At 45.5% G+C, this 24,800-nt stretch overlaps 1 protein-coding gene across 2 annotated transcripts in view; it reads right to left on the reverse strand.

Annotated features, from left to right (window-relative positions):
- The window catches only part of LOC134949275 (cytochrome P450 2G1-like), a 58,799-nt gene extending 47,102 nt beyond the window's left edge, over positions 1 to 11,697 (reverse strand). For both annotated transcript variants that reach the window (XM_063937771.1, XM_063937770.1), the window contains exons 1-3: positions 11,518 to 11,697; positions 8,767 to 8,929; positions 6,630 to 6,779 (exon numbers count right to left, since the gene is read on the reverse strand). In XM_063937771.1, coding sequence (XP_063793841.1) covers positions 6,630 to 6,779; positions 8,767 to 8,929; positions 11,518 to 11,697 — 493 coding nt within the window. The remainder of the gene's footprint in view (positions 1 to 6,629; positions 6,780 to 8,766; positions 8,930 to 11,517) is intronic.
- Between the last annotated feature and the right edge of the window lie 13,103 nt (positions 11,698 to 24,800).

Here is a 24,800-nt window from a genome sequence, read left to right on the forward strand (position 1 = left end):
AGGGAAAGGCTGTTACACAGCATAGAGATAACGGGACAACTGCTTGCGAGTCACGGATGGATTCTGAATCTCCAGAAATCTCATCTGATCCCATCTCAGAGAATCCAGTTTCTGGAAATGATTCTGGACACGGTACAACAAAAGGTATTCCTTCCGAGGGACAATGCATTGGCCATCCAGAGTATGGTCCGCTCACTCCTGAGTCCAAGGAAAGTTACCATCCACCGGTGCGTCAAGTTGCTGGGCAAGATGGTGGCCTCATACGAGGCGATTCAATACGGCAGGTTTCACGCCAGGCTGTTTCAGCTGGCCTTGCTGTACAAGTGGTCAGGATCGCATCTGAGGATGCATCAGCGGATAACATTATCTCCGAGAGCAAGAATTGCTCTGCTGTTGTCGCTTCAGATGCCACACTTACTGGAGGGCCGGAGTTTCAATGTCCATCCCTGGACTTTGCTCACAATGGATGCCAGCCTCCGGGGCTGGGGGCAGTGACCCAGGGGGTCCACTTCCAAGGGAAGTTGTCTCTTCAAAAGGCGAATCTCCCGATCAACATCCTGGAACTCAGAGCGATTTACAATGCTCTCGTTCAGACCTTTCCATTGCTTCAAAACCACGCAATTCAAGTACAGTCGGACAATGCCACAGTAGTGGCCTACATAAACCGACAAGGAGGAACAAGATGCAGACCCGCCTTGCGGGAAGTGTCAAGGATTCTCCATTGGGTGGCGCTTCATGCAAGAGCAATATCGGAAATTTTCATTCCGGTAGTGGACAATTGGGAAGCGGACTTCCTAAGCAGACACAACCTTCACCCAGGAGAGTGGGGTCTTCACCCTAAAGTATTTCGGCAAGTAATTCACAAGTGGGGCTGTCCACAGATAGACCTGATGGCATTGCGCCTCAACAGGAAGCTCAGCCGGTATTGCTCCAGAACAAGGGACACACAAGTTGCGGCAGCGAACGCTCTCACGGCCCCGTGGCCATACAAGTTCGTATATCTGTTCCCCCCGATACCTCTCATTCCAAGAGTGCTAAAAAGACTAAAAAAGGAGAGAGTTCAAGCAATTCTAATTGCTCTGGATTGGCCCAAAAGGGCCTGGTATGCGGATCTCCTAGACCTGTCTCTGGAGGATCCTTGGCCACTCCCTCTTTTTACGGGGAGTTCTGCGTATACAGACACCGTTTATTCCTCCCATGGCTCTGTGGGATCTGAACGTGGTGTTGTCCTTTCTCCAATCTGATTGGTTTGAACCTTTACAAAAAGTGGAGTTGAAATACCTTACATGGAATACAGTCGCATTATTGGCCCTGGCCTCGGCTAGACGTGTCTCGGAGTTGGGGGCTATATCTTGTAGGAGCCCTTATTTGATATTTCATGAGAACAGGGCGGAGCTTAGGACTCGCCTGCAGTTTTTGCCTAAGGTAGTGTCAGCTTTTCACGTCAATCAGCCAATAGTGGTTCCTGTGTTAGGTGACACCTCTGCTGCCTCTAGTTCTTTGTACGTGGTCAGAGCGCTCAAAATTTATGTTAATAGGACTGCTCGTAACAGGAAAACAGATTCACTGTTTGTTTTGTATGATGCGACCAATATTGGTTGACCTGCTTTTAAACAGTCCATTGCTAGATGGCTTCAGTCGACTATTCAACAGGATTATTCTTCGGCCGCTTTGCCGGTTCCAAAGTCAGTTCATGCCCACTCGACAAGATCGGTGGGTTCATCCTGGGCGGCTGCCCGGGGTGTCTCGGCCTTACAATTGTGCCGAGCAGCTACTTGGTTGGGTTCGAACATCTTTGTTAAGTTTTATAAGTTCGATACCCTGACAAGGATGACCTTCAGTTTGGTCAGGTGGTTTTACAGGGGTCTCAGCACTCTCCCACCCGTTTTGGGAGCTTTGGAACTTACCCACAGTACTAGGATTCCCCAGTATCCACGAAGGACGTTAAGGAAAATAGGAATTTACAGTAGTTACCTACTGGTAATTCCTTTTCTCATAGTCTGGAGTGGATACTGGGCGCCTGCCTCAGTGCTTTGTTCCTGCTTACCGGTTTATTTGTTGGTAGGGGCTGCTTGTTGCAGTCTCTCGTTTTCAGTGGCTAAGTTACCGGTTTACATCAACATTTTCTTGAATAGTTTTGTTGATGTCATTACCTGTTGGTTATGCAGTTGTGTGTTGTTATGTTACCACACCTGTTATTATGATATATGCCTTATTCGATGTATGTTCCGTCTCCTAGGGCACAGTTTCCCAAGACTGGGTCATGGGGAGGGGCAAAGAGGGAGGAGTCAGCACACAACAGAGTTTTAAATGTGTCAGATGCTCCGGACTATGAGAAAAGGAATTACCGGTAGGTAACTAATTCCTATTTACACTGGTCCTGTATGCTATTAAAATTCAGGGGTGTAGTTGTTAAAAATTAAAAACGCACTGATCCTGTATGCTGTAAAATATAGGGGTGCTGATGTTCAAATAACATTACACTGGCCCTGTATGCTGTAAGTATACAGGGGTGTTGTGAAAATAAAGGGGCACTGTTCTGTGTGCTGTAATAATAAATGGGTGCTGTCCTGTGAAATGGAGAACAACAATTTGGAGGAAAAAATAGTGTTATATCAGGAACCACTTCCAGTTCCTAGTACTAGTGCTGAAGCTGCTGCTGCCACCAGTCATGACATTAACGATACAATTCCATCAACATTGTCTGCTAAGGCCGATGCCCAATGTCATAGAGGGCATGTAAAATCCAAGAAGCAAAAATTAATAATCAGAAAAAAAATTATCTGACGAGAAACGTAAAATTTGCAATATGCCATTCACGACACGAAGTGGCAAGGAAAGACTAATGCTTTGGCCTATGTTCATGACTGGTGGCTCAGCTTCTCATGAGGATGGAAGCCCTCCTCCCTCTCGAAATTTTTTTAAAATTAAGCTTATTAAAGCATATAAAAATACAACTGTGCGTTCAGAGATATCAAGTGTGTCTGCGGTTGCGGTGTCTAGGCCTGATCTTCCCACGACTGTGTGGAAAGAGGAGGCTCCTATCTCCATTTGCACGCCCCCTGCAAGTGCTGGGAAGAGCACCGCCAGTCCAGTTGCTGATATTGAGATTGAGGATGTCACTGTAGACATACACCAGGATGAGGAGGATATTGGTGTAGCTGGCGTTGAGGAGGAAGTTGATGATGAGGATTCTGATGTTGATGTGGTTTGTTTGAATAAGGCACCAGTGAAGACAGTTGTTGTACGTGGGATGAAAAAGTCTATTGTCGTGCCTGGGCAAAATACCAAAAAAGCCACCTCTTCGGTGTCAAATCATTTCTCCACAAATCCAGACAACGGGTGTCAAGCTGATTACTGAGGCCATAACAACTATGCTGGTGTTAGACGTGCATCCAGTATCCGCCATTAGTGCAGTAGGCACTGCAGTAGACAGTTGATGGACGTACTGTGTCCCTGGTACCAAATCCCGTCTAGATTCCAATTCACTAGGAAAGTGATTCTCAGACTGAACAGGGACATTAAGAATAGTGTCCTCGGTGTCCTCAAAATGCAGTTGTACCCACTGTCCACTTAACCATGGACATATGAACAAGTGGAGCAGGGCAAACTAAGGACTACATGACTGACAGCCCACTGGGTAGATGTATTGGCTCTCGCAGCAACAACAGCAGCAGCACCAGTAGCAGCATCTCACAAACGCCAACTCGTTCCTAGGCAGGCTGCGCTGTGTATCACTGGTTTCTGTAAGAGTCACACGGCTGACAACATTTTACGGAAACTGAGGGTCATCATTGCACAATGGCTTACCCCACTTAGGCTCTCCTGGGGATTTGTGATATTGAACTATGCCACAAATATTGTGCGTGCATTATATCTGGGCAAATTCCAGCACCTCCTATGTTTTGCACATACAATTAATTTGGTGGTGCAAAATTTGTTGAAAAATGACGGCAGAAGATGCTGTCATTGGCTCGAAAAATTGCAGGCCACTTTTGACATTCAACCACTGCGTGCCAAAGACTGTAGTGCCAGCAAACACTCCTGAACCTGCACTGCCATTACCTGAAGCAAGAGGTGGATTCGAGGTGGAATTAAACACTATATATGCTTCAGAGGATGGAGGAGCAGCAAAAGGCCATTCAAACCTATACATCCACCTACGATATAGGAAAAGGAGGGGGAAAGCACCTGACTCAAGTGCAGTGGAGAATGATTACTGTGTTGTAAAAGGTTCTCCAACCCTTTGAACTTGCCACACGTGAAGTCAGTTCAGACACTGCCAGCTTGAGTCAGGTCATTCCCCTCATCAGGCTTTTGCAGAAGCAGCTGGAGAAATTGAAGGAGGAGCTGAGACGAAGCGATTCTGCAAAGTATGTGGGACTTGTGGATGAAGCCTTTCATTCGCTTTGCCAGGATTCAAGAGTGGTCAATCTATTGAAATCAGAGCACTACATTTTGGCCACCGTGCTTAATCCTAGGTTTAAAGCCTACATTGTATCTCTCTTTCCAGCAGACGCAAGTCTGCAAAGGTGCAAAGACCTGCTGGTGAGAAACTTGTCAACTTAAGCAGAACGTGTCCCGTCAACAGCTCCTCCTTCATTTTTCCCCGCAATTGGGGCTGCGAGGAAAAGGATAAAAATTTCTAGCCCACCCACTGGCAGTGATGCAGGGCAGTCAGGAGCAAGTGCTGACATCTGGTCCGGACTGAAGGACCTGCCAACAATTATTGACATGTCTACTGTCACTGCATATGATGCTGTCACCATTGAAAGAATGGTGGAGGATTATATCGGTGACAGCATACAAGCAGGCATGTCAGACAGTCCATATGTATACTGGCAGGATAAAGAGGCAATTTGGAGGCCCTTGCACAAACGCTTTATTTTACCTAAGTGCCCCCCCTCCAGTGTGTTCTCTGAAAGAGTGTTTAGTGCAGCCGGTAACCTTGTCAGCGATCGGCGTAGGAGGTTACTTCCAAAATGTGGAGAAGATCATTAAAATGAATTACAATCAATTCCTCCAGGAAGACCTTTACCAGCAATTGCCTCCAGAAAGTACACAGGGTCATGTGATGGTGGATTCCAGTGGGGACGAATTAATACTCTGTGATGATAAGGATGTACACGCTGAAAGGGGTGAAGAATCAGAGGATGAGGTTGACATCTTGCCTCTGTAGACCTAGTTTGTGCAAGGAGAGATGAATTGCTTCCTTTTTGGCGGGGGGATTAATTGCTTCTTTTTTGTGGGGGTCCAAACAAACCAATCATTTCAGCCACAGTCGTGTCGCAAACCCTGTCGCTGAAATTATTTTTTTGTTAAAGAGTGTGTTTCCTGTTTATAGAACATAAGGGTGGATGGAAGGGCCCAAGGAAAATTCCATCTTGCACCTCTTTTTTTTATTTGCATTATGTGCTCTTTGGGGCCTAGTTTTTAAAACTGCCATCCTGTCTGCCACTTCTAGATGGGCCAGGTGTTTGTGCCACACACTTGTGTCGCTTAGCTTAGTCACCCAGCGACCTCGGTGCACCTCTTTTTTTTCTTTGCATTATGTGCTCTTTGGGCCTAGTTTTTAAAACTGCCATACTGTCTGCAACTGCAGTGCCACTACTAGATGGGCCAGGTGTTTGTGCCGCACACTTGTGTCGCTTAGCTTAGTCATCCAGCGACGTCGGTGCACCTCTTTTTTTCTTTGCATGATGTGCTCTTTTGAGACTATTTTTTGTAAACTGCCATCCTGTCTGCCACTGCAGTGCCACTGCTAGATGGGCCAGGTGTTTGTGCTGCCCACTTGTGTCGCTTAGCTTAGTCTTCCAGTGACCTTGGTGCAACCTTTTGGCCTAAAAACAATATTGTGAGGTGTGATGTGTTCAGAATAGACTGGAAATGAATGTTATTGAGGTTAATAGTAGCATAGGATAAAAATGACCCACAAATTATGTGATTTTAGCTGTTTTTATGTTTTTTTAAAAAATCATCCAGATCCAAAACCAAAACCCCAAAGAGTGGTTTTGCCAAAACCAATCCAGATCCAAAACACGAGCGGGGATCCAGATCCAAAACCAAAACACAAAACACGAAAAGTGCCCGCCGCACAACTCTAGTATCCACCCATTAGGATCTCTTTCTTTTTCACTCTTCTCTTATATTGTACATATCTTTCACTCTGTCTGACTCTAGTCCTCCTTCTCTCTTCATGACCTGCCATATCTCTCTTTCCTGATCTCCTTCCTTTCCTCTTTACTCTTTCTTAACCCATGGGTCACTATATTGTAACCTAACTTTTGATTTCCATTGACTGTGTTATAGTCCTTCTTATTATATTTTATTTTTATGTATCATTTTTATTTTTATTCATTGTGAACTTTCAATAAACCCTTCACCTGCTGTCTACACCCAGTGGAATAAGCCAGATACAAAGCGGCCTTAGAGAGGACGGCCTCACCAGCAAATTTACTAATTTGCACTAATGCATGCCTTAGGGGCGCTTGGAATTATTGCATACTGGGTACTTCTTGGTTAAAAAGATGCTGGAGTAAAACATGCCACTTGTAAACCTAAAGGCTCTATAAAGTGCATTTGTGGAGTTTGGATCGATGTTAGTACTGAAAGCAAGAGGGAACACTTACGTTTGTAGTTTCTGACCTCCTCCACTAAGCACTGTGCTTCTTCCTGGATCCTTTCCTCAATGCTTCTCTTCCCCATGCCAAAATTCCTCAGAGTGCTAAGTGAGAAGCGACGAAGTTGTCTCCAGCGCTCCCCATTGCTAAACACAACCCCTATAAAACAAAGCATGGGGCAGATAATCACAGTTCATACTATTAAACTACAATACTTATTATACAGGTTGAGTATCCCTTATCCAAAATGCTTGGGACCAGAATTATTTTGGATATCGGATTTTTTCGTATTTTGGAATAATTGCATACCATAATGAGATATCATGGCGATGGGACCCAAGTCTAAGCACAGAATGCATCTGTGTTTCATATACACCTTATACACACAGCCTGAAGGTCATTTAATATAATATTTTTAATAACTTTTTGTATTAATCAAAGTTTGTGTACTTTACGCCATCATAAAACAAAGGTTTCACTATCTCAGTCCCACTCAAAAAAATCCGTATTTCGGAATATTTGGATATGGGATACTCAACCTGTATATATTTTTACTCTAATTTTATTGTAGTGACAAGTGAGCAGGTTAATTGTGTTGTATATTGTACAATTTTGCCTATTGGAATGCCCAAAACAATTACAGTATATGCATAGAAACAGAGGGATCTGTATTATGTGCCACTATAGGGCTTCCTGCTTCACCTCTTTACTGAGACAAAGCATGAAGCAGTAGCCACAACATGTATGAACACCTCATTTGCCGGAGTGGGGAGAGCAGGGTTTTATGAATTTCCAGCCTAAGTGTGGGATGTAGTAAAGCTGCAGGTTTAGAGGTTTACCACAAAGCATATGGCTTGCCATATGTATTAAAAAGGGTCTACAGCAGATAACAGATATCTGCTATGGACCCATGGCACAACAGTCCCCATAGAATTGTATGAGTCTGTGATGTGCCAGTATGTTATAAACGCCTAAAGTAAAACTTTTTGGAGCTTCTAACTGATAGGCAATGCCATCTATGGGCTTCTTTCTGCAGAAATCCTCTGTAAGATCCCTCCCCTGATTATTGTGGATAGGACTCCTAGGTCATAAACCTATAAGTTTTCTCATGTCATGTAACAGCTCGTACTGGAAGAGCCATCCTTGCAGGTAATTAGTCCTGTATACTGGCAATCACGGATGCCCATGGTGGTGATTCCGAGTTGATCGCTAGCTGCATTCGTTCGCTGTGTAGCGATGTGGGGGGAAAAAACGGCACATCTGCGCATGCGTATGTGGCGCAATGCGCACGCGCGATGTACTATTACAACAAACGATGTAGTTTCACACAAGGTCTAGCAAAGCTTTTCAGTCGCACTGCTGGCCGCAGAGTGATTGACATGAAGTGGGCGTTTCTGGGTGTCAACTGACCGTTTTCAGGGAGTGTTCGAAAAAACGCAGGCATGCCAGGAAAAACGCAGGCGTGGCTGGGCGAAAGCAGGGCGTGTTTGTGACGTCAAAACAGGAACTGAACAGTCTGAAGTGATCGCAAGCGCTGAGTAGGTTTTGAGCTACTCTAAAACTGCACACAAAAAACTTTGTAGCCGCTCTGCGATCCTTTCGTTCGCACTTCTGTTAAGCTAAAATACACTCCCAGTGGAAGGCGGCATAGTGTGTGCATGGGCTGCTAAAAACTGCTAGCGAGCGAACAACTCGGAATGACCACCCATATGCAGGTTAAGGCGGTGGGAAGTACAGTATCTAGTCCATAATGAGAGCCAGGAGGACATGTTTAAAAACATCAAAGTAATCTCATGAGTTTTTATCTGCCGTCAAATTCTTATCTGCAGTGGTTCTTATCTGCCGTCAAATTGTATATTTCTATATTTAAAAAAAGGAGCAGACTAGATGGGCCAAGTGGTTCTTATCTGCCGTCAAATCCTATGTTTCTAAGTTGTAACATTACATGCTGTATTTCCAATTGAAGAAAAACCACGCTCCATTCAGTGCTAACCCAATTCTCTAACAATACGAACAATTCAAGATGGAATTGTTCTGCTATATTAGCCTTCCCTGCTTGTGTTTCTATGCACAAATACAAATAACATCACAAAATGTAACTCGTTAAATACCATTATACAGAAATATGTATAAACAAATTTCCCACCAAACCCATCAAAGATTTTGTCCACTGAAGGCATTTTCCCTCTGCCACTGAACTCCTCTCCTTGGTCAATGAGGGCCTCTTTCACTGCCTTGTAGCCATTGATGACAATCACTGGACGATGTGCAAAGTAGATTGTGTACACAGGACCATACTGAGCCCCCATCTATGTGGAGAAAACATTAAAGAGCTGAGAGATGAAGTGTATATCAGTGAACATTATTCAGAACCTTTGTCCAGTATAATTTGATAAGTAATGAATTAAATGCCAATACCAAAATAAATAGGCATAATCAACTTGCAGTTTTATCAGTCAAAAATCAACATTAATGTTGATGTGTTCCATTAAGATAACTTTGAAATTAGGAGTAACAATTATTTGTATTTTGCTTGCTGCTCATACTGAAGATGTTCTCCACCACTGTTCTGCTCTGTAACACCTACATACTGTGCTTTCAATGGAAATAATTAGAAATGAATGTGTACAGGGGATTTATCTGTATACAGGACATTAAAACCTTTTTCTATGAAGTTCAGTTACATAACTCATTCTATGTAGTTTGTCCGATGCACTTAATCCTCCAAAGACCGCAGTAGTTCATTACTAATCTTACAGTATGTATGGGTTCCGTCTGATTTACCAGCAGACAAGATGCCATCTGTCAGTATACAGAGAGCAGCATCCCGTGTGTTGGAACCCTGGCATTGAGGCAGCGAGTCCCCTCGCGGGCTCTCTGCGCTTGCCATGCTTCAAGCCCAGTGGCCCGCTTTGCTCAACACAGGTTCTATTCCCACTCGGTTGGTGGTGTGGACCCACCAACTGAGTAGGTATACTGGGTGGCGGGTGGGAGTTTGTCTGTCAATATTTCACTGACTGTCGGGATACTGGCGTCGGTCTCCTGAATACTGGAATCCCGACAGCAGGCATTTTAACTGCATCCCATTTATATAGTACTACAACGTCTTAATTTATTCTAGCAGGCAGTTGCAATCTCATATGTACAGTATTTCTCATTGTATAAACCAGGAAAAGACAAAGAAAAGAAACATCAATCACATGGAGGACTTTTAGGGTAAGTAGCAGTAGCATACATAAAAGCAGTGCTGGACCATTGACCATTGAGTGCTAGACCATTGACCATTGAGATACAGTAATACCAATTTCAGACCGCGTGTGGTGGATCGCACACGGGAGTCTGACACGGGAGCTCCCAGGGTGCGACCTGCCTCAGGCACCCCGCTGCACTCAACCTGACATTCTGCCAGGTTGGTGACATCGCCAGTGACGCAGCGGGTTCGACGCTTGGAGATCACATGATCTCCAAGTGCAGCCCGTACACAGAGAGTAAATGGGAAACTGGTCGCATCAATCCGGCTCCTGTTCACACCGCACAGCGAGCCAGGCTGCACAGGAGTTCAACACGTGTTATGCACGCTCATGTGCCAATAAACCGTGTTCATAGGTTGTGGTCTGAAAGGGGTATAAGTAATAATTAAGATTTAATATTAACTTAGTGAACTCTACCCAATATATTTACTTTCTCTAGGTCCCAATTTACTTTACCTCACCAGTACATACTGCATTATGTAACATCTATATCACTACAAGAGACTAATTATAATGCAACATTTAACAATAGTTTCAACTCATGTCTATAACATTTACTGATATAATCTTCTTTGAGACACAGCTGCTAGAACGTCTGTAGAAGTGTAATCCCAGAAAATCTTCCATCCTGTTATTTCTGTGGACAGCACCTTTCTGTGTTTTAAAGTATGTAATAGAAATCGAAAGAAAAAATGGGATCAGTACGAAATCCCGCCGGACAGGATCCCGGCAGTCGGAATACTGACACCGGAATCCCGACCGGCACAATCCCGACAGGGGGGCGAGCGCAACTCAGCCCCTTGCGGGCTGGCTGCGCTCGTCACGCTGCAGGCACGGTGTCTCGCTACGCTTGGCACACTAATTTATTCTCCCTCTATGCGTGTCGTGGACACACACAGAGGGAGAATATGTCGGGATTGTGCTGGTCGGGATTCCGGTGTCGGTATTCCGACCGCCGGGATTCCGTCCAGTGGGATCTTGACCGCATCCCGAAAAAATATATAGTGTTTCCATGATAATGTCTCCTCATATTTTGACAGGAATTAGACTGTATAATGTACAATATACATTTGAACATTAAGAGTCACATTCAACTTTATCTCTACCACATTGTATATGTAACATCTATAATACATAAGAGAAGTTTCTATATGTGCAAAATCATGTAAGTTCTGTCTTATCTGAATAATCATTGAGTTATCAACCTAGAATTCATTAGAAAAAAATTAGTGATGAGCGGATTCGGTTTTACTCGGTTTTACTCGGTTCTCAAAACCGAATCTTATTGGCTCACTGATGGTCATGTGTTTTGGATAGCCAATAAGATTCGGTTTTGAGAACCGAGTAAAACCGAGTAAAACCGAATCCGCTCATCACTAGAAAAAATGTCTGTATTATAAGGAATAAAGCACTTCCTTCAGTAAATCATTTCGGATATTGGAAGTCACCTTGAATTTCTGTGACTTCTGTAACCTAAATCCTTATGCTTCTATCTAATCACAGAACTCCTCAGTAACTTACAAAATTGTTAGAATTGACAGTAAATTTTACAAAGTGCACAATCTAATATATAATTAATTAAGATCCATCTACATTGTTTACATTGTTGTTCTCTGAAGATATAGATATGAAATAGTACACCTAACCTCAATAAGTGATTTCACCATTTCCCCCCTCTTGATTTTAAGCAAATTTCCAATCAAGGGGAGTGGAGTTGGTCCTGGGGGAAGGTTTCGTTTCCTGTATAGTTTGTCCCATGTTGAGTAGATGAAAAGGCAAGAAATAGCCAGAACCAGCAAAAGGGTCTCCAGTCCTATGAGCTCCATGTTGTAGATCGGTCAGCTAGCTTGAGAGTCATCTATTATATATAGAGAACATGATTTGCTTGTCAAAGGCATTAGGCAATATTTAAAATAGTTTAAATTACCTTATATAACACTGTTATTTGTTGTCTATTTTACCTATAGTCTTACTATGTACTGAAAGAAAACAATTCAGCAGGAAACTTAGCTCATATCAAATATCTTCAAAACTTTTTTCAAAACAATAATCCTAATCGTTTTAAACCTGCCTATCCCATAAACTGAAATCTGATGTTAAGCTTTTATGTTTTTTTATTTTGTTGGCCTTTCAACAGCTTTAAAATCTGTAATAGTAATTATTTATTGACGTTTGCATGAAGCGTTTCCTGTGACCAATATGGACAAATAATCCATTATATAATTTCTTATTACTTATGCTATGCATAAATTGTTACCTATTGTTACAGTATATAAACACAGAAACTGGCCTAAAACTACTTACCTCCCAACTGTCTTGGATCACTACGTCCCAACTTTGGGCCTAATTCAGACCTGATCGTAGGTGTGCTAAATGTAGCATATCTACAATCAGTCACACAGACATGCGGGGAACACCGAGCATGGGTGGTCTTCAGTATGCCGGCTGTCGGGATCCCGGCGCACAGTATACCGGTGCTGGAATCCCGACAGCCGGCATACCGACACTTATTCTACCTCGTGGGGTCCACGACCCCCCTGGAGGGAGAATAAAATAGCGTGGCGTGCCACCATGCCCGCAGCGTTGCGAGCGTAGCGAGCCCGCAAGGGGCTCATTTGCGCTCGCCACACTGACGGTAAGCCGGCGGTCGGGCTCCCGACACCGGTATGCTGGTCACCGGGAGCCCGACTGCCGGCAGACCGTACTACACCCCCGAGCACAGGGCTAGTTCGCCCCGCATGTCAGACCCGACCCCACCGCACAAGTACAAAAGCATTGCACAGCAGCGATGCTTTTTTACTTTAGCAGTAGCTCCTTGCCAGCGCAGCTCGTGCGCGCTGGCAGAAGCTACTTATCGCTGTGAGGGTCGCAGCGGCTGCGTGTGATGCCATGCAGCCGCCACGGCCTGCCCCCCCAACGGTCCTTGCAAGCCTGCATTGCCCAGACCGCGCCCCCTAAATGGCGGCCAAACGCCACCGTACCTTCCTCTCCCGCCCAGCGACTATCTCTGCCTGTCAATCAGGCAAAGGCGATCGCTGGGCTAAGACAGCCGTCAGCTGTCTGGCATGTGCCGGCGCATGTGCAATTGAGACCTGATCGGCTGCTGTACGAAAACGCGCAGCAGCGATCAGGTCTGAATTAGTCCCTATATCAATTGGCTATCCTTGTATCCCTTCATAGAAAAGTGGGTGCTTCTAGAGGGCAGGTTTGGAGTTTCAGAAGATTTGGAAGGAGGGATTATTTATTATGTCCCAGTAACAGAATATACAGAATACAGTAATTGTTTACAGAATATCAGCAAATGCAGTTTACAGTAAGAATATTTACAATAAGTTCTTTCATCTCAAACTTTGTTTTTATAAGTGTTGTGGTATACAGTCATTCTGTTTACATTCGGAAAGTTGATATGGTCAAATTGTCGACAGCAAAAATGTTGACATTCACAATGTAAATATGGGTATTATGTTGACGTTAACCGGACACCAGGTTGACACCAAAAAGGTCTACACACATTAGGTCGACACCAATTGGTCGACACACCTTAGGTCAACACCTGCAATAGGTCGACATGGACAAAAGGTAGACATGAAGGTCGACATGCGTTTTTCAATTTTTTTTTATTTTTTTAAGGTTTTCATACTTTACAATCCACATAGACTACAATTGGGAAAGGTAACCTGTGCCAAGCGCAGTGGTAGCACAGCAAGGCACCTTACCTTCGCTCGCCATGCTAAGGGACACGGTGCACTAATTAGGGTTCCCGGTCACTCTACGAAGAAAACAACACAAAAAACATTAAAAACTCACGTCAACCTTTTTCCATGTCACATTGTTCACGTTGACATTTTGTCCATGTCGACCTAAGGTGTGTCAACCAATTGGTGTCAACCTAAGGTGTGTTGACATTTTTGGTGTCAGCCTGGAGTTCCATACCCAAGTTGACAATGCTATAATGTTAACATTGCATGTTAAGGTTAGGTTGTGATTAGCGTAAGGACTTGGTAAATATGGACATTATGTTGACATGGCTATAACATTGACATTACATGTTAGGGTTCGGCAGTAGAGTTAGGGATAGGTTTAAGGTTAAGCTACAGTAAGGATTAATGTAGGGTTATGGATCAAATACCCTAAAAATTCTATGTCTACATGCCAACTGTTGACATTATAACCATGTCAACATTCAGACTAGAGATGAGCGGGTTCGGTTCCCAAGGAACCGAACTATACCCTGAACTTTGCAATCCGAGCTGGGATCCAAGCTCAGCTTGGGACTTCCCGCCTTCCTTGGATCCCAAAACAAGTCAAAACTTCATCATCCCGTGGTCGGATTCTTACGGGTTTTGGATTCTATATAAGTCCCGGTGATCGGCGCCATCTTCACTCCGGCTTTGAATGTTGTACAGCACGGACATGCCCATGCTGACTACTGCTGTGGGCTCATATTTAGGGGCTGCTGTGACATATTTCTAAGGGGCTGCTGTGACATCTAAGGGGATGCTGTGTCCTCATACAGCGGCTGCTGTGTCCTCCAGGGGCTGCACTGTCTGTCAAGGGGGTGCACTCCAGTATACAGCCAGAGGCTGTTGCTGTGTCCATCCATCAAGGGGCTGCTCCAACCCTGGAGGGGTGCTCTGTCCGTCCATCCAGGGGCTCTGCCCCAGTGTTAAAATATAAACATATTTAATTCTATTTTGTGCTGTACCCCATATACAGCCAGAGGCTGCTACTGTGTCCATCCATCAAGGGGCTGTTCCATCCATTAAGGGGTGCTCTGTCTGTCCATCTACCAGTGTTAAAAAAAAAAAAAAAATCTGCAGCAGGGTACACTGGATTCCACAGGGAATAACATTGGGGCTTAGAGTAGGATTTTATATCCGAGGCACCAACAGGCTAAAAGCTTTGACTGTTTCCAAGATGCTCAGTGCTGCCTCCTCTATGACCCCGCCTCCGTGCACAGGAGCTCAGTTTGTAAGTTGGCTCCAGCAGCCCCAATAAGAGCTATTTTAAAGAAGATAGAAGACTTCACGGGCTGCAGCAGAGGCACTCTAGTGCTAGATATCATTCTGATAGCTCTTGCTGCAGCTACTTCACCTCCCCCAGCACCTTATTCCATTATCAAGACAGACAACCTCTGCATGCTGTGGGTCACATGGACGGTCATTTGGGAATCAAATCTCTGGAGCCTATAGCAGGGTATTTCCCGGGGTACTCTGCTTTCTCAACACCTGCGGCTCCCACCAAATATACGGGTACGATCACCTTCCTACCTTCATTGTGATTCACCACATTTGTTTTATATTTCTATATTTTTGTCTTATTTTATGTTTATTTTATTAAATATTTGATCATATTTTGATACCTCATTTGACATCTATATTTGAGATATCATATCTACACGGATCTAGTGCCTACTAGGCAGTGGTTACATATTTTTGCTATTGTCTATTCCCAAGGGAGTCATATAGGGGACCCCAATACCCTCCCTCAATGTCTGCGTCAGATCCCATACAGCACCAGTTAGCCCCCACCTTTCGTATTTAGCTCCCCCAGCGGCACTGTATACTCCCGCATCCCTTGTTGCCGGGTACTTAGAGCAGAGGTTATCCGGGATCGCGTGGCCGCACTCAGGGAGGAGGTAAGAGGGTCCCCCAGACGGGACCCGTTGGAAATCGCAATCCGGTGCGGCCATTAGGAGTCAGGCCGCTCATGCTGGCGTGGACACTATGGCAGTACAGGGACCCCACTAGACCACCAGGGCAAGGGCACAGGTCGGATTAGGCTATAATCCATTTTATTAAGGCCCGCAGTACCCGGTGGTGAAGTCCAGCAAGGGGGCTGAGGCTCTGACCTGTAGCCCCTCCCCCAGGCCCTGGGCACCATTTAGACTAAATGTTCCCACCCCGGAGCTGCATCTCTCTGTCTCCCTCACTCATTGTCAGCGCCATTACACACTGCTGCGCTGATTCTGGGACTGCTGGGTGATGCCTCCTCTGTAAAGCCGCCTGCATCATTAGCGCTGTGCATTTACAGGACACTTAAGTATTCTACATGTCCTTTAGACAGTGATAGTTAAGAACAAGTGCATACTTCTGGGTTATTTAGTACAAGTACCCTGATATATTCATCCAGTTTTTACTGTGCATTGATATATCTTTATATACATAGCTTTACTCAGTATTAGTATTGCTAGTCCAGTGCAGTTTTATTGTTTGTCATAATTCCTGCATTGTACAAGTGAATTTGTGTGTGTGTGTGCATATAGCTGCTGGATGACCTCTACTACGTGTATCTCACTCCTACTACTATTGTCACGTCTAGCAAAGTTTGGGGATCCGGCAGCTGAGATTTGCCCAAGGAGGTAGCAGGCTGTGGAAGAACAAGATGAGGGGGTTGGATATAGTTCCTTTGCATGGGACACGGAGCAATGAAGGATGTAGGCGGGGTTTGAGAGTCAATGGAAAGTATTTATTAGGTACAGAGCTGAGGTAGAAAACTGAGGTTGGTGAACGGTGACTTGAGAACGTGGTCATAGACAAAGAACTGTGGAACTGTGAGTGAGGGTAAAAACGAGGCTGAAGACAAGAACCGTGGACTGTGACTTATAAGATGAAACTGCGGTAGAGGAGCTGAGAACTGTGGGCGGTAGTTTGGGTCGTGACTGGAGACTGAGAACTGTAGACTGTGGCTTGAAAGATGAAGCTGGAGATAACGAGCTGAGGACTGTGAATGGTGGTTCGAGGACTTGGCTGGAAGCAAGAATCTGCGGACTGTGGCTTGGAGGACGAGGCAAGAGACCCGGGGTCGTCCGTGCCCAAAGGGTCTTACTGAACCAGGTTTTCCAAGAGCGTCTCCACGGGCAGCAGCAGGCTAGGGACGGCAAGACTGTAGCAGCAACTGAGAACTGGCAAAGCAGGGTTAGAAGTACCAGAATACAGCAGGAATCCTGGGAGCACAGGCTAAAGCACCTACAACAGGGTTGTAACTTGAAGCACTGGTGTCCCTGTCCTAAACCAGCCCCCTTTTATAGGAAGAAGTCTCCCTGGATTGGCTGGAAAACTAGGAACAGGAGTTATGACAGAAACTTGATCTCCAACATAGCGGCACCCAGTAATGCAGACCTTTTCTGACAACATGCTGCTCACTGCCCCTGGTCTCCTAGGCAATGGTTTAGCGAGAGGGAGCCGCTGCAGTGGCATCCCGCCGCCACGAGTGGACCCCGTCAGCGACATTACTGCTGCCTGTACCCCTGTACCCAGCACCGCAGCCCTCCACCGCCACTGCCCAGCCGCCCATGAAGCCCGCCCAGCGTCCCCAGAGTTCCGATAAGACCCCGGACGCTGACAGTACCCCCTACCCCTTGTGGGAGGACTAAGGACACCTATAAGGTTTAGCTGGTAATTTGGCATGAAATGTCCGAAGAAGTCTTGGGGCATGGACGTCCTCTGCCTCTACCCAGGACCTTTCCTCAGGTCCATATCCCTTCCAATCAACTAGGTACTGGAGGCGACCATATCGTTTGCGGGAGTAGAGGATCTTATTAATCTCAAATTTGTCTCCTTGTGTTGACTGGATCTTGGGTGATTTAGGCAGAGCAGCTCTGAATCGATTGAGTACCAACGGTTTCAAGAGAGAAATATGAAAAGCGTTAGTGATTCTTATATGTGGAGGTAACTTTACCTTGTAAGCCACAGGATTCAAAACTTTTTCGATTGGGTAGGGCCCAATAAACTTAGGGGTAAACTTCTTAGTAGGAACCTTCAATCTTAGGTTACGTGTGGAAACCCAAACCCGATCTCCCACTTTAAGACTCGGTACCGCTTTTCACTTCAGATCTGCCTAGGTCTTATACTTCTTGGATGTCTTGAGCAAGGCCTTGTGAATTTGTCTCCAGGTTTCAGTAAATTGTCGAAGTGTTGACTCTGCGGCAGGAACCTCGAGTGTAGGCAGAAGTTGGAAGTCAGGAACTTTCGGATGATAACCATAATTAATGAAAAATGGAGAAGATTTTGTGGCAGAGTGATAAAGATTGTTATGGGCAAATTCTGCAAATGGGAGGAAGTCCAGCCAGTCATCCTGAGAGGAGGACATGAATAAACGCAGAAATGTCTCCAGGTCCTGGTTCACTCTTTCTGTTTGACCATCCGTTTGAGGATGGTATCCTGAGGAGAAATTCAATTTCACGCCAAGAGCAGAACATAGGGATCTCCAAAACTTGGCCACAAACTGGGGACCTCTATCAGATACGATTTCCTGCGGTAAACCATGGAGTCTCTGCTATGAATAGTTTTGCCAGCTGGGATGCTGATGGAAGACTGGCCAGGGGAACAAAGTGTGCTATTTTAGAAAATCAATCAACTATAACCTATACGGTGTTCTGTCCGCCAGACACAGGCAAATCAGTAATAAAGTCCATAGAAATATGTGTCCATGGTCTTTGTGGCACAGGTAGCGGATGAAGTAACCCGGCTGGAGGACCTTTGGGACTTTTATGCTGAGCACACTTTGGACAGGCAGCCACGAATTCCTGAACATCAGTCCTGAGATGAGGCCACCAGTAGGAGCGCTGAATGAATTTGAACATTTTATGACCACCCACATGGCCCATAAAGGAGGAGGAGTGAGCCCATGTAAGCAGTCTCTTGCGAAGATTTGGAGTAACGAAGATCTTTCCTGGAGGAGGAAGTGGAAAGGTATTGGTTACTGAAAAAGAGGTGTAGTCTAAAATGTATTGTTCTTTTGAACGGTCAGAGGGTTCTTCAGAACTCAAGGAATGAGATAATGCATCTGCCTTCTTGTTGAGGGACCCTGGACGGTAACTAAGTTTAAAGTTGAAACGGGTAAAGAAGAGTGCCCATCTTGCTTGATGTGGGTTCAGACATCGGGCTGACTGTAGATACAGGAGGTTCTTATGATCCGTGGTTACCGAGATTGGATGCTGAGCTCCCTCCAACAAATACCTCCACTCCTCAAAGGCTAACTTAATTGCTAGTAATTCTTGCTCCCCAATAGCGTAATTCTGCTCTGCGGGGGAGAATCTTCGTGAGAAGAATGCACAAGGATGGACTTTCTTGTCCTCGAAGAGTTGGGATAAAACTGCTCCTACTCCTACCGTTGAGGCATCGACTTCCACCAGGAACGGACGGCTGAGATCAGGTTGACGAAGAACAGGAGTGGTCATGAAGGCCTTCTTTAACTACGAAAAGGCTTTTAAAGCCTCTGGAGACCATTTGGCTGGATTGGCTCCTTTCCGAGTTAATGCTGTTATGGGGGCTATGACAGAGGAATAATTCTGAATGAATCTTCGGTAGAAGTTAGCGAACCCCAGGAAACGTTGAACTGCCTTAAGGGAAGCTGGAAGCGACCAATCCTGAATCGCTTGGACTTTAGCGGGGTCCATCTGCAACTTCTGCCCTGAAAGGATGAAACCGAGGAATGGAATCGTGGGTACTTCGAAGGTGCACTTCTCGAGCTTACAAAACAGTTGATTCCTCCGTAAACGAGTTAGAACTTTTTTGACTTGTTCTCGATGGGTCTTCAGATCCCTAGAAAAAATGAGGATGTCATCCAAGTAAACCACCAAGCAGTCATAGAGGAGGTCTCTGAAGATTTTATTAACGAATTCTTGAAAGACGGCTGGGGCGTTACATAGGCCAAAAGGCATTACCAGATATTCGTAGTGGCCGTCGCGGGTATTAAATGCCGTCTTCCATTCGTCACCTGGGTGAATACGTATAAGATCGTAGGCCCCCCGTAAGTCCAGCTTAGTGAATACTGTAGCTCCTTTAACACGGTCGAACAGTTCTGGAATTAGAGGTAATGGATATCTGTTCTTAATTGTAATGTCATTGAGACCTCTATAGTCAATACAGGGCAGCAGACCCCCATCCTTCTTTTTGACAAAGAAAAACCCCGCCACAGATGGAGAGGTGGATGACCTAATGAACCCTTTTTCCATGTTCTCCCGGATATACTCCAACATGGCCTGAGTCTTAGGGAGTGAGAGCGGGTAGATTGCTGGGTACCAGATCAATGGGGCAATCCTAAGTGCGTTTCGGAGGCAAGGTGTCCGCCGCATGCTTACAAAAATCATCTTGGAAGGCCTGGTATTCTGCAGGAAGGCTGGAAGGGCTAGAAGAGCAGAGAGGACTTACAGAGGGCAAACAGTTCTGGAAGCAGTTTCGTCCCCTGGAAAGAACATCCATCGTTTGCCAATCTATGTGGGGATTGTGTCATATTACCAATGGAAATCCGAGGATCAGTTCCTGAGAGGCTTTAGGAATTACTAGGAAAGAGATGCTTTCCGAATGAAGAGCTCCAACCTTCATCTTGAGAGGAATTGTACGAAGAGTGATAATTCCCTCAGGAATATGACTTCCATCCATAGCAGTAATTGAGATGGTACGATCCAAACGGACCGTTTGTATCCCAGATCGTTTGACCAGAGCTGATGTAATAAAACTTTTGGCGGCTCCGGAGTCGAGTAGTGCAGGGATGAGGAAGAAGGAAGCTCCAGGTGGGTTAAAAAGACTGACTCTTTCTTGGCAAGTAATTCTGAGAATCCTCCTAGCTTGACCTCTCTGGGACAAGCTAGGAGTGGGCGTTTCCCGGACGTTGGCTACAAGATTTAACAAAATGATCAGATGCACGACAGTACAGGCATAAGTTCCCTTGTCGGTCTCTCTGACGTTCCTCGTTGGTGAGACGGGAACGATTGATCTGCATGGGTTTCTCGGTAGTTGGAGTTGATGGTGTTGGTGGAGGAACGACTCGAGGCCTGGGACGATCTGACCGTGATCTCTCCATACAGAGTTCTCTGTATCTTAAGTCTAATTTATTGCATAGGGAAATTAACCTATCCAACTTATCAGGTACGTCCTGAGTCGCAAGGTCATCTTTGATCTTTTCGGAGAGACCGCTCCAGAAAGCTGCGATGAGAGCCTCCTCATTCCAGTTCAGTTCAGAGGAGAGAGTACGAAACTGGATCACGTACTGACTGACCGTACGTACGTACGTACGTACGTACGTACGTACGTACGTACGTACGTACGCGTGCCCTGACGCAGGCGCAGGATCTCCAATGAGGCAGCAGAAGTCCTGCCCGGTTCGTCAAAGATTCTTCGAAAGGCGGCTACAAACTCCGAGTAGTTAGACAGGATGGGATCCGACCTCTCCCACAATTGTGACACCCATTCTAACGCTTGCCCAGTAAGTAAAGAAATGATATAGGCTACCTTGGTTCGTGCTGATGGGAAACTGGCCAACTGTAGTTCGAAATAAATTTCGCACTGGTTAAGAAACCAGCGGCATTGCTTTGGATTCCCATCGAATTTACTGGGAGATGGCAAATGCAACCATGGAAGTGGGACTGGCACAGGAGGAAGCGGAACCGGAGGTGCTAATGTGGGAGCAGCTGTAGAAACTTGAGGAGCCGTCATGGCAACACAGAGAGAATCGAGACGTTCGGACATACTCTGCATAAACTGCACAATTTGAGATTGTGTGGCCTCCTGCTTACTTAAGCGAGACCAGATATCTGCGGTTGAATCCCAACCTGAGGCATGATCACCCGTTGAATCCATTGGGCCACTGCTTACTATCACGTCTATCAAAGTTTGGCGATCCGGCAGCTGCGATTTGGCCACGGAGGTACCAGGCTGTGGAAGAACAAGATGAGGGGGTTGGATATAGTTCCTTTGCATGGGACACGGAGCAATGAAGGATGTAGGTGGGGTTTGAGAGTCAATGGAAAGTATTTATTATGTACAGAGCTGAGGTAGAAAACTGAGGTTGGTGAACGGTGACTTGAGAACGTGGTCGTAGACAAAGAACTGTGGAACTGTGAGTGAGGGTAAAAACGAGGCTGAAGACAAGAACCGTGGACTGTGACTTATAAGATGAAACTGCGGTTTGAGGAGCTGAGAACTGTGGGCGGTAGTTTGGGTCGTGACTGGAGACTGAGAACTGTAGACTGTGGCTTCAAAGATGAAGCTGGAGATAAAGAGCTGAGGACTGTGAATGGTGGTTCGCGGACTGTGGCTTGTAGGACGAGGCAAGAGACCCGGGGTCGTCCGTGCCCAAAGGGTCTTACTGAACCACGTTTTCCAAGAGCGTCTCCATGGGCAGCAGCAGGCTAGGGACAGCAAGACTGTAGCAGCAACTGAGAACTGGCAAAGCAGGGTTAGAAGTACCAGAATACAGCAGGAATCCTGGGAGCACAGGCTAAAGCACCTACAACAGGGTTGTAACTTGAAGTACTGGCATCCCTGTCCTAAACCAGCCCCCTTTTATAGGAAGAAGTCTCCCTGGATTGTCTGGAAAACTAGGAACAGGAATTATGTCAGAAACTTGGTCTCCAACATGGCTGCGCCCAGTAATGCAGACCATTTCTGACAACATGCTGCTCACTGCCCCTGGTCTCCTAGGCAACGGTTTAGCGAGAGAGAGACGCTGCAGCGGCATCCCGCCGCCACGAGCGGACCCCCTCAGTGCCATTACCGCTGCCTGTACCCCTGAACCCAGCGCCGCAGCCCTCCACCGCCACTGTCCAGCAGTCCGTGAAGCCTGCCCCGCTGCCCCAGCGTTCCGGTAAGACCCCGTATGCTGACAGCTATCTCTATATTCTGTAACCTGAGGAGGCTCTGTGTGTCAGGGTTATTAGATAATATAGGTGTTTCACAGTATATACGTATTTTGTATTTTTCTCTGTGTTTTTCAGTCATATTTTACCTCAGAAATGCTCTGTTTGTGTTGTCACACTGCACGGGGGATTTCTGTTAGGTATTATATTTGCTGATTACTGTACTGTGTTGCCCATGGTTTACGCTTTCATATCATGTCAGCTACAGTGGGCGATGGGTCTTGGGCTGATTCCGCCGTGCCCGGTTATGATGTCACAGATGCATTTGAGGATAACATGGCTGCGGAGGGTTCAGGGTTTGGGGGTTCTGTACCCCCCGGTCAGTTTGTAACAACGGGGGTACATCAAGGCCCGCCTTGGGCTGCCTTTTATAATTTACTGACTACACTGGTAACTAGACTTGCTCCCGGTACCTCCTGTGCCTTATCAGCCTTATATGGTCACTGCAGATAATCCACCATGGACAGATGCTCTGTCCACTCAGTTACAGCAATTGAATAACTCTTTGGATAATCGTATTCCTGACCCTCGCCCGTCTAAGATTAAACCTAAGAAATCCTCTAAGCGGGCTGTTACTTTCTCTCAATCCACGCATGTTTCGGGGACCTCTTCCGATGAATATGGCGTGTATACTGACCCCACAGACTCTGATCATGCCATTTTAGATGGGTAATCTGTTTCACAGGTGGAAGTTTCTGATCTATTAGAGGCTATCAGGCTCATTCTTCAGATTGATGATGATCCTAAGCCTGCTACTAAGAAACCGGACAGGTTCAAACGTCAGAAGGAACTACATTGGTTTTACCTCATTCTGACCACTTGGTTGACATATGTCAGGAATCCTGGGAGAACCCTGTAAAGAAATTCACGCCGCACAAAAAGATGCTAGCCCATTATTCCCTTGCGACAATGGAAAAGAGAAAGTTTCACACATAGAAGTAGCGCTCAACAAGTAACATGTGGGAATGTATACATATAATCAACTGATATAGTTTGCATTCACCCTTTATAAAGAGATATTTCTCATAGGCTGCAGGAAGACGATGGATATTCACTCTAAGTAATCCTCGAAGCACAGCATCAATATTCAACTGGAACAAATGGTATCCCAGAATGACCTGAAAGATAGGTGCTTCCTCCCCCAATATGAATGGGTATATGATCAGAAGCACCGTTAGAGACAAGTCATAGTGTAGTATTTTTTTGTAAAAACACGCACTGGTTTTAATGGACAGATAAACTTACAAGAATTTAAAAAAACAAGGGCATATCATGTAAGACTTCATGGGATAACACAGATGGTATATCACCCAAATTCGCCTTGCAGCTGCAGCAGATGGTATTTGGAGGATGTGCACAGTCTCTCCTGGTGTCAGACAGCATGCAGGGTCACAGAGGTAATCGTGTCCAGAAGTCCCAAGATAAGCAAGGTTAAAAACAAAGAGCCATGCTTAACGCGTATCGGACGCAACCGTCCTTCATCAGAAGCATAAATTACTGGCTCCAGGATAGTGCTTTTAAGCTTAACTAATTACCAGTCCCAGGTGTCTCCAATCGGAATCTAAACATTGCGCTCCATATGGCGCACATGCGCAGTGTTCAGCGGAAACAGGAAATTGTCTGTGCGGGTCACTTGCGTTTCACATCTCCGGAAGTTGTGAATGATGTCTCCATTCAAGATCCAGACATTGCGCTCCATACTGTACACATGCGCAATGATAACCGGAAACCGGAAATGATCTGTGCGGGTCACCGGCTTTTCACTTATCCGGAAATTGCGGAGACAACTTCTTTTACAAGTTTCCTCATGCGTTCCACTGATCAGGAAATGCATCTGACCCGCATCCTTCATCCTTTATGGTTACATTTCATGTTCAATAGGATAATAAAATCCTGGACTGGTATACATCCATATATAAAACATATAAAAATAAAAAAGAGAAATAGCAGCAATTACCAGTATTATCTACATAAATAAAACGTAGAACAATAAACAAAGTGGATACTAGAATGGGAAAGTGAACTAGGTCAGGAAGCTTTTTAGTTCAAATTCACCATTCAGTCCCCTTGGACTAAGGGTACCCAAACGGTGAATGGCCCTCATCTCTGTTTGAGAAAGTCTTTTTTCTAAATCCCTAGTTCGCCACTTTTGTTGTACTACTTGTATTCCCCAAAAATTCCTTAATGCCCCTGGATTGGAATTGTGTATTCTTTTAAAATGTGAGGATACATTATGTGATTCAAGGCCCTTTCGAATATTGTACAAATGCTCGGCCCACCTCACCTTGG

Source organism: Pseudophryne corroboree, chromosome 8 (genome assembly GCF_028390025.1).
Source record: "Pseudophryne corroboree isolate aPseCor3 chromosome 8, aPseCor3.hap2, whole genome shotgun sequence".
In the NCBI taxonomy this organism is placed as follows: Eukaryota; Metazoa; Chordata; class Amphibia; order Anura; family Myobatrachidae; genus Pseudophryne; species Pseudophryne corroboree.